At 43.7% G+C, this 9,544-nt stretch overlaps 1 protein-coding gene across 6 annotated transcripts; it reads right to left on the minus strand.

Annotated features, from left to right (window-relative positions):
* Positions 1–275: 275 nt before the first annotated feature.
* On the minus strand, positions 276–7,515 carry LOC123055072 (disease resistance protein Pik-2). Of its 6 annotated transcripts, none has more exons than XM_044478986.1 (5): positions 6,258–7,515; positions 4,916–5,431; positions 826–3,990; positions 635–689; positions 276–538 (listed from the first exon to the last, which is right to left on the minus strand). In XM_044478986.1, the coding sequence occupies exons 1-3, from the start codon at positions 7,320–7,322 to the stop codon at positions 2,155–2,157; spliced, it is 3,417 nt and encodes a 1,138-aa protein (XP_044334921.1). In that variant the 5' UTR covers positions 7,323–7,515; the 3' UTR covers positions 276–538; positions 635–689; positions 826–2,154. The 6 variants fall into 6 exon arrangements, with proteins under 6 accessions (XP_044334921.1, XP_044334920.1, XP_044334916.1 ...); XM_044478985.1 differs by having other exon boundaries at positions 276–548; XM_044478981.1 differs by having other exon boundaries at positions 276–551.
* Between the last annotated feature and the right edge of the window lie 2,029 nt (positions 7,516–9,544).

The following is a 9,544-nucleotide window of genomic DNA, read 5'->3' on the forward strand; positions in this document are numbered from 1 at the left end:
GTCTTCAGGCATTCAGCGTTCACTAGTTCAGGCTCAGGGGATATACCTCGGAGGAAGCCTTGCTCACTTCAAGTATGACACTCTGTTCTCGTGTATGTTGATAGCATTAGTCTGAAGTCCGAACAAATGCCACTTCAATTCGAGCATCAGCACAGAGATTTGATCCCTGTAAACATGCCTAATGCAATTTCTTTCGCTCGATAAACATCATTGGTTCCTAGATTTCTGTCCGGACTATGGAATTTATTGTACATGACATATGTTCACAAGAAACGAAAGTAAACTGCATGAAATGGATTGAGCATAATCTGACAGTGTCCATGACATACAAGATGAACTGTGAAACTCCCTTCAGTGACATTATAATGTACATTATTTACGTGCTGCAAGTTGCCACTCGATCAAAAGCGTTCTCCAAATATTTGAAACAAGAAGTTCAGCCTCTATGCAAACTGGGAACTGATGGATAGTTAACAGCAAAAATACGGAATGCAGATTGAAGAATTGATGGAAGAAGCAGTTGTTGGGTCCTGCCTGCCTGTAATTTACTTCTTCAAAAAGACAGCATGGTGAGTAAAGCAATTTGAAAATAAAGGAGAGTACTGTTTCAAGGAGATTAACAACATGCACTCACCAGATAGATCATGGCGAAGAATAACAAATTTTCCAAGGAGACGAAGCCTCCACCTCTTAATGCCAACTCATGAAAAATCATACATATCAAGTTTCCTAGTTTAGCTACAGAATACTGATCGGGAAATGCATATGTACAGTAACTTCTTTTAGACAAAGTATAGTAACTGCAATAAAGTACAAATCTAATACCTAAAACCTGTAGATGGGTCTGTTCCTTGCCAACCAATCTCTTTCCATTCTTCAGATGTTATTCCCCAAAGATCAGTTCCAGGAAAGAAAGCACACCAAAGGGCTTTCAGTTCTTCCAATTGATCAACTGTCATCTTGTATCAAAGCTTGCAAAAAATAGCACGTCAACTTGATAAAAAACATGAAAACAGCACTACCAAACTTCAGTAACTATGTCAATATTCTGAAGTGTCACCTTGTACTGAAAGATTAGTTGAGGAAAAAAATTTGTAGGAAGAAATAGCAAACACCGACTTCACAATAGAACAAATATGGGATATCGAATTACTAAACTACATTCCATATGAACAGTGTGGTAGAAATATTAAGAAAAACTAGTACTGATACAGAGGGTGAGTAAATTTCCACACAGATCAGAGAGAGAAACAATGAACTACTATAGGCATACGTATATGAACAAATAACAAGAAAAAAGGAAGAAGATTCACACAAAGGGGAAGGGAAGGGGAGGAGTTGAACCGTGCTGGAGGTAATATGGGATCGGATTAGTAATTCCCCCCATACTGCTACACCCATGTATGCCGTTGCCTACCCACGGACTGGTGGCCGGCCTTGCTGGGCGTCACCGTCTGCTCAACGGAGGAGGCACTGGGGCAGGGAGGCTTCGGGCGGGATCGGCACGCCGCAGCCGAGGGTTTCCGTTTCCTGCCGCCGGGCTGGAACCCTCGCGGCAGGAGCGAGACCAGGGATGCGGGCCGGTGGTTGCTTCCCTTGATTGAGGCCGCCGCGGGATCGGCGGGAAGGGCGGCGGCGGCGGCTATGCGACCGGATTATCTGCGTGGGGATGGCCGCGGAAACTGTCGTAAGAACGGAACGGAAGAGAAATTTTCCAAGACGGATCTACCCTTCGGAAAAATAACTGGTCCCATCGAAAACATGTACCGGTCCCACTGTTATATGTAATTTCCCGTAATTCTCATTTTGTAACTCGTCGTAACTTCTATTTTTCCACCATCCGATTAAGGTGGATGGACGGCTCGTAAATTCGCCATAAACATGTTTTTTTCCTCTGAAATAGGAGCTTTTATTGATTCGTTCATTAACATAGGGGCAATAAAATAGAAGTATTTACAAGTTGAAAAGAAAACAAATCACAAACATGTGTTGTAGAGTGTAGTACATTTTTGACAGAACACATGTATGGAACCGATAAATGACCAAATACGTGTACATAATGTTGCAAAAACCAACCAGGCTTTGCAAAGACTTGAATGGGCTAGTGGCGGGTAGAAGTGAATCCAGGGAACAATCATAAAAAAAAATAGCCCTTCAGCACGGAAGTGGTAATTCCTCCATCTTCAAGACAGGTTTCTTTGGGTGTTTGCCGAGTTTGTTCGTCAGTTCAGTGTTGAATGTACCATCCTTGCTACCAATAAGCGAGACTTCTTTGAGTTCAGATAGAAAATCCAGGCCATCAAGAGCGTATGTTGTCCCACTGGAGCAGTCAAGCTTGAGCAGCTCAAGATTTTTCATTGTCTCTGATCCAAATTCCACTGATAATGGGCTGGAGCTGCAACCAATCTCGAGGATCTTGACCTTTTTGTAGGCGGCCAACACGCTTGCATCTATCTTGACGATAAAATTTAGACTGGGCTGCTTGATACGAAGGCGTAGAATGCATAGTTTCGGCACCTCACCAAGGAATTTGATGTCTTGTTCATTTAAAGTGGCCATCTCCAGATCCATCTTCGTGAGTTTGCTGAACTGGTCACTCAATACTTGCTGATATTCAAGGCCCCTTAGTAACGGCAACCTATCTTGGAGCCCATACAATTTAAGACTCCGTAGATTCTTCCAGGGCAAGGATATCTCATCATCCAAGAAACAGCCTTGATTGTCCTTGTCAAGCCGGACTGACAATGATTCCAGATGAACATGCCCCTTGATTGCAGAGAAAAACTCTTTGATGTTCTTCCTGTTGATGCCAGACACTCCGAGCTTGCGTAACTGTGTGAGCTTCTTGAGGGCTTTCGCCATGGCCTTCCCTCCTGAAGCAGCAACATTCACAACACCAAGCGTGTGCAATGCCGTTAGTTTCCCAATTCCTGCAGGCACCTCAACGCCAACTCTATGATGGCATGCGCAGATTTTGGGTAGCCAGTTGGATGCACTAGGCGGCGATGTAGATGCTGGGACGTCGTTGGTGCCAGCACGAATGTACTGCAGCTTCTGCAACTTCGTGATGTTCTCTGGCAGGGTGACTATGGAGGTGCCTCTGACATCCAAAGTCTGCAGTTGCCTCAGATGATCCATATTGCCCGGCAGATGGTGGATCTCACGCCGTCCTCGCAATGAGAGGAACTTGAGGCGACGCAGCCATTTTACTATGTTCTCAAGATCATCGTAATCTAAACCTGATGCATCCTCTAGATCAAGCACCCGAAGAAGAAACATATTTTCAGAGATGAAGAAGGATTCCCACTTCCCAAACACTGTTAGTGACCTCAGCCGCGAGAAATCCATGCTCTCAAACACAATTCTGTCTCTGTTCCAGTCGTGTAATATGATAAGGTGGCGTCCTGTGCGCCGAGTGGTTAGGGCACAATTAGCCCCCAGCTCAAACATAAGGTTCTCTTCTTTTCGCCGCGGGATGATGTACTCGCGGATGAAACCATTGACCTGACATAACACCATCCTTGTGTCCAATGCATTGGTGACTAAGTGCGGTAGCTGCTGGATTATGCTCAGATCAAGGAGCTCGGAAAACTGCCTCTCCCCATTCTCCTCCGCTGATTCTTCATCGCCGTCCCTGGAGTAGCCCTCTGCAATCCACCGCCTTACTAGTCTCCTTCGCCGAACGGGGTGGTCTCGAGGATAGATTGACAGGTAGAAGATGCATGGCTTGAGTGAATCTGGGCAAGTGTGGAAGTAGGAATGCATCCAACCAAATAGAGCACGTAAACTATCATAGTCTGGCTTGGTCTGCAGGTGGTGCATAAATCTCTGATTCAAAGAAACTACAGTATCCATCCATGTGACCGTTTGTTTGGCCAATGCGCCTGCTATGGCAACAATTACTTTGGGGAGACCTCCACACTTCAAAATAAGTTCTTGTACTTGGAAATCTTCTAGAGCTGTCGTGACAGATGGATTTGTCTTGGATACCTATACAGTTCCAACAATTTAAGATTAAATAATGTCAATTATACTAATCTGATGTCTCAGGTGCAGAATATAATGTGCCCCTATCTTTAAAACATGCATGATACTAGTCATATCATATACGTACATAACTTCAGAAATAAATGATGCTAGTCATGCCATACTCATACACATTCCAAATTGTAATGGTAAAATTTCAAGGAATAAATAGAGTAAAACTATCTTTGTAAGGTAATCTTAATTCTTTATTATTGAAACTCAATGGTCGGTTAACAATATATCAATATTTCTTTTCAATGCTGCCTTAACCAACCCGAGATTTGCTGGGTTATAAGCAAAGTCATATTAATTACTAAGCGGCAGGATCATCACACCTTCAGACATCAGAACCATCTGCTCATGGTTGAAGGCACACAATGTGGCTGACTACATGGGTACACTTCCACATGTAGGCAGCTACATGTTATATGTGGACAGGGACAAAGCTAGAAAAAAAGTCTACTGGGGTCATGTCTATGACAGTGGGGTCATCTTCCATAAATGAATAGTCATTAGTACTAAACTAATGAAGGATTGCCTAACTTCATTGGGGTCAATTGACCCCAATGCTTACCAAGCAGCTCCGTCCCTGTATGTGGACTAATTTTGCAGTGCAAAACATGTGCCGTAATTCGAAATCGGTACACACACTACTAATTAAGTACACAATGGTCAATATGGCCAACTTATTCGATTCATTTAACAACATCGACATAAAACTGATGTTACTGGTCACACCCATAAAATATAGATTGAGACTTGAGGGTTAAGACAATATATAAAGTTTCTTGATATCTCTCAGTGAAGGGGGCGAATAAACACATGCATTAGGGGTTAAGTTTCTGAAAACATGCATGCACGAAACTAGAGTCTCGAGGGAAAAACATACCTCAGCTCTGAACAGACGTAAGGCTGCTGCAGCTTCTAGACCTTTGACATTAAACATGAGCTCTTCGCTATTTGCACAATATGCAGCAATGCTTTTATCAGTTGTAATGACTAAAATAACACTCATAGAGGATCTAGGCATTGCCAAAGAAGACTGTATCAAGTCCCATTCTTTTTTGGACCGGATATCATCAATAACAATGAGCCACCTTGATTCCTTAAAATGAAAATCCGGAGGTAAGCTCCGACGGAAATCCCTTAAATTGAATGGATGAGATACATTCACCCAGCGATACTTCTCAAATAGTTTTGTATAGCACATTTTCTCATCGTACAACTTTTTCACCAGAGCTGATTTCCCAACACCCGCAATCCCCCATACAGACACAACTTGGCAAGACCTTATACGTGCTTTTGCTGGATATTCAGAAAGTTCTTTCATTTGTGACTCACGTCCAACGAGAAAAGAATCATTGTCAGCTGGTTTCTTGCCTTTATCTCCACCGTCAGGAGAACCCTGTACACCATTATACATATATGTTGAGAAACCCGCAAAAAAAAATGTGTTGAGAAAAGTTTTGACACACAAGGATAACTAGGGAGAGGCAAAGTACATGATGAAACAACTAAGTGTTATATCTCAGGTAACTTAAAAAGAGGGTTCTCTCTGGAAAAAGAGGATGTTGACTATTTTGTTAGACCATTTACATGAGGGGGCAGGTGGTAGGTAATGAGATACACGCGTCCCATAATTCATATATATTTATGTACTAGTCATAAACCTGTGTTTGAGTTATAAATTATACAAAACATCATATAATTTCAGAAAGTTTGTGCGTTACTACTTTATTTGATAAAAACTCCAAATATCCGGTCACATAATAGCTAGATAGAGTAATGGTCATTAGATTCTTCACTAGAATGAAGACATGTTATTCTACAAACCCTTGAGTATTTTTACGAGACAAAACTGAAAAGGTCAACAATTAATAGTTTTCAGGCTTCATATTTTCATGTTTATGAAAATAATGAAATTACTTACATATGTGTATGCATAGATGATTAGATGTGCATTACATATTCATAAAAAATCGTTAGTAAGTACTTTAACTTGTGAGCTAGACAAAAATAACAGGTGTTTAGGTCTATAATAGGAAATAGTCCATCCATTGCAGATCCATGTATTATCTATTTACGTGGCCTACAAATACAAATACTTGTCAGTGAAATTTTCAAGGTGTGTAGTGAAATCTATATATACTTGTGAAAACCTATTCAGAATTTTTTGAAGACCTAAAAATGTGTTTTTAGATTAGAAAACAAAACTGATTGAGGCACCTTACCTTCTTGAAGAGGGCACAAACAGAGTGCTCGGGCGAGAACTGTTTGAGCTCTAGTATCTGGTACGGGGCCCCGATGCACGAGCTTGCTACTTCGGGTTGCTGCGTGGACACGACGATCCAGCTTCCTTTCATCCTGTCCGGAAGGAAAGTCTTCAAAGAATGCCAATCGGCCATGTTTGACAGGTCTTCCACGACGAGGAGGTACCTCCCCTGTGTCTGTGTAAGTAGCTCCTGGAAGCCCCTGAAGAGAACTTCCTGGGTTTCCTGCATCATTGTTAGCACATCTGTACCTGTGGCTGCACAGAACTGGAGCATCAAGCTCCGGATGAAATCTTGGGGACTGAAAGGACGCATTAGCTTCACCCAGGCGCGGTGGGTGAAGGTTCTGCAGATCTCTGGGTCAATGTAGCTCTTGGTTATGATGGATGTGGTCCCATTTTCGCCGGCGGAGCCCCAGATGGAGATCACCTGAAGGTCGTGGTCGTCACTGACTTGTCTGGTGATGAGCTGGGTGAGATCGAGGACGTGGTGCTCTCTCCGGGCGGCATCCCTCGCCTCGGCGAGCATGTCCGTGTCGCCGGCGGCGGCTGCCGCCGTCAGCTGCTGCTGCGGGACGGGCCTGGAGCCAGTGTCGCTGATGAGGCTGTAGCGCGCGTTCCTGGTGCTGACGTCGGCGACCCTGGCCTTGAGCTGCTCTATCTCGTCCACCGCCTGGTCCAGAGCCGGCGGGCGCGGCGGGCGCGCCCAGGGGACGCAGAGCCGGCGGAGGCGGAAGCAGAAGCTGGTCTTGCCCTTGTCGAGGTGGACGACGAGCTCGATGCAGTCCTCCACGTCGTAGGCCAGCTCGCGGATCTGGCGCACCCAGGTCCGCACCACCGGGTTCTCGACGCGCTCCGCGTTGGCGACGTTGAGAAAGGACTGCATCATCTCGAACTCCTCCGTGATGAAGACGAGGTCCCGGCGCGCGCTGAGGCGCAGCTTGGCCTCCTCCTGCACCGCCGCGTGCGCCTTGCTCAGCGTCCCCGCCACCACCGACTTGGCCAGCCCCACCGCCAGCTCCGCCATGGCTTGGCTGGCTCCTCCTACCTTCTCTCTCTTGCGTGGTGGTGGATCTAGCACATTTGGTTCACTTGTCTGAAGAGCATCGGGGGTTTGGGGATCTGGAGAGAGCAGAAGGGAGGAGAGAGGGAGTGGGAGGAGGAAGAAGGGGGTCGGGAATTTCGGTCTGCTCAGCTCAGTCAAAGTCTTCGTCGGTACACGGAGACTTGCCCACTGGCCGGCCAAGTCAAGTCTTCGTCGCCACTCGGTAGTCGTTACATTTTTCCTCAGCCCACGTCCGTCCGAACTGCGCTGTCGGACATGTTTTCTTTTAACACAGTACAGACGCAAGCGCTTATATACATACACATATATTCACCTTTATGAACGTACACATACATCCTACCCCTATGAGCACCTTCGAAAGACTGAGCCGGCATATCATCTTCAAATTTACGAAGTCAATGTAGGCACCTCGTCGACGGGAACGTTTCCTCCCACTGAATGCGCATCGCCGAAAATCCTGAAATAAATCCAGGATAAAATGTGAGCACCAGGCACAGTCCCTCTAACCATCCAACCACAGGTTAAGTCGTCTAGTTCGGACCTGAATTGGTGTGTCGAGCCGGACGTACTTTTTTCGACAGATCTAAGATAAAATGAAGGCTTTTTGAGAGTCCGAACGGCAGCCATATAGACTTCGACACACTCGGCCCACCCAAAAACCCTCCCTTTCCTTTCCATCCTCGCGCCTCCATCCTCCCACTTTCTCTCCTTTAGTTTTTCTCTCTTTCCTTCACCGTCGACTACCATAGCTGTGCTGCCTCATCCCTTCCTCTTTAGAAAATACCGACGTAGTTCAAGCCGCTTCAAAAGGAATTTCTTGCCGGGGAGACATCATCAACATCTACCAGGTTCGTAATCACAAATCTCATCTTCTTGCAAATTACATTATTTGCCATTTGCCTCTCATTTTCATCTCCCCCACTTCACAAAAATTTGTCGTTTGCGTTTCTCGTTGGAATTTTTTGTTTGCTACGATTTGTCACCATGAGTGACTTTGGTATGGTAGAAACAGATGATAGTCTAACTCCTAAAATTGGACGATCTGGCAATCTGGATGCTAAAACTTTTGTTTTGGGGCAAGGGAATGTTATAGGGAAAGAACGTATCCAAGAATTTTTCAATTGTGTTGGAAATTTAAGTCTTGACGATGTTCCTATACTTAAAAGGACTAAATCTTATGCGGAAGCTATTTCAGCACTACTTCTGAAACTTGAAAATAAATTTATCCGTACCCATCCTACTTTGCAAAGATTGTTTTTTGAGTTACCCGTTATAAAGAATCTCAAGGCTAAAAAGTTGGCCACCCTTGTTCGTATGAATGAATTTAATTACATAATAAGGGAAGCTAGGGAATTTTTTGATTTCTATGGTATGAATCGTGAAAAACCGGTGATAGATGAGATTCTTTATAATAGTGATTATGTGCTAAGGCATTTGCTTGGGGATAATCGAATATTTGATGAGAATCTTGAAAAGGAAGTCCCTGTTTTAGATATTATTCAACATGTTTTCAATGATGTTAATCAACACTATTCTTGGATTGTTGCCGGAAATCAAAGGGGATATGATGATAAGCAACTTGATAGTGCTAAAGTCTCTATGGATAAGGTGTTTTATGTTGTTTTTGCAAAACCTCCTGACAAAAAACACCTCTAAGGAAAATGAAACTAAAGATGACAATACTTGAATCTATGCATTATGTCTAATTAGGGGCGTAAAACAATAACGCTTGTTGGGGGGGCAACCCAATGAATAAAATTTATTTTTGTCTTTTTCTTTCTGTTCTTGAGTGTTTGCACAATTATGCTACTGTTATGATTGTGTTTTTTATGTTTTAATTAGTGTTTGTGCCAAGTAAAGCCTTTAGGATCATGTTGGGCGATAGTTGCTTTGATCTTGTTGAAAAACAGAAACTTTTGCATCCAGTAAAACAATTTTGAAAATTCACAGACGCATGATAAAATTCTGATTTTTTACACAAGATTGATATACAAATTGCCCACGTTGTCCTAAGTTTTCAGATTTTTTGGAGTTACAGAAGTATTCGAAGTTTTCAGATTGCTACAGACTGTTCTATTTTTGACAGATTTTGTTTTCTTTGCGTTGTGTGCTTTTTTGATGAATCTATGGACTCTATCGGGGGGTATGAGCCATAGCAAAGTTGGAATACAGTAGATATAATG

This window comes from Triticum aestivum, chromosome 2D, assembly GCF_018294505.1.
Source record: "Triticum aestivum cultivar Chinese Spring chromosome 2D, IWGSC CS RefSeq v2.1, whole genome shotgun sequence".
Classification (NCBI taxonomy): domain Eukaryota; kingdom Viridiplantae; phylum Streptophyta; class Magnoliopsida; order Poales; family Poaceae; genus Triticum; species Triticum aestivum.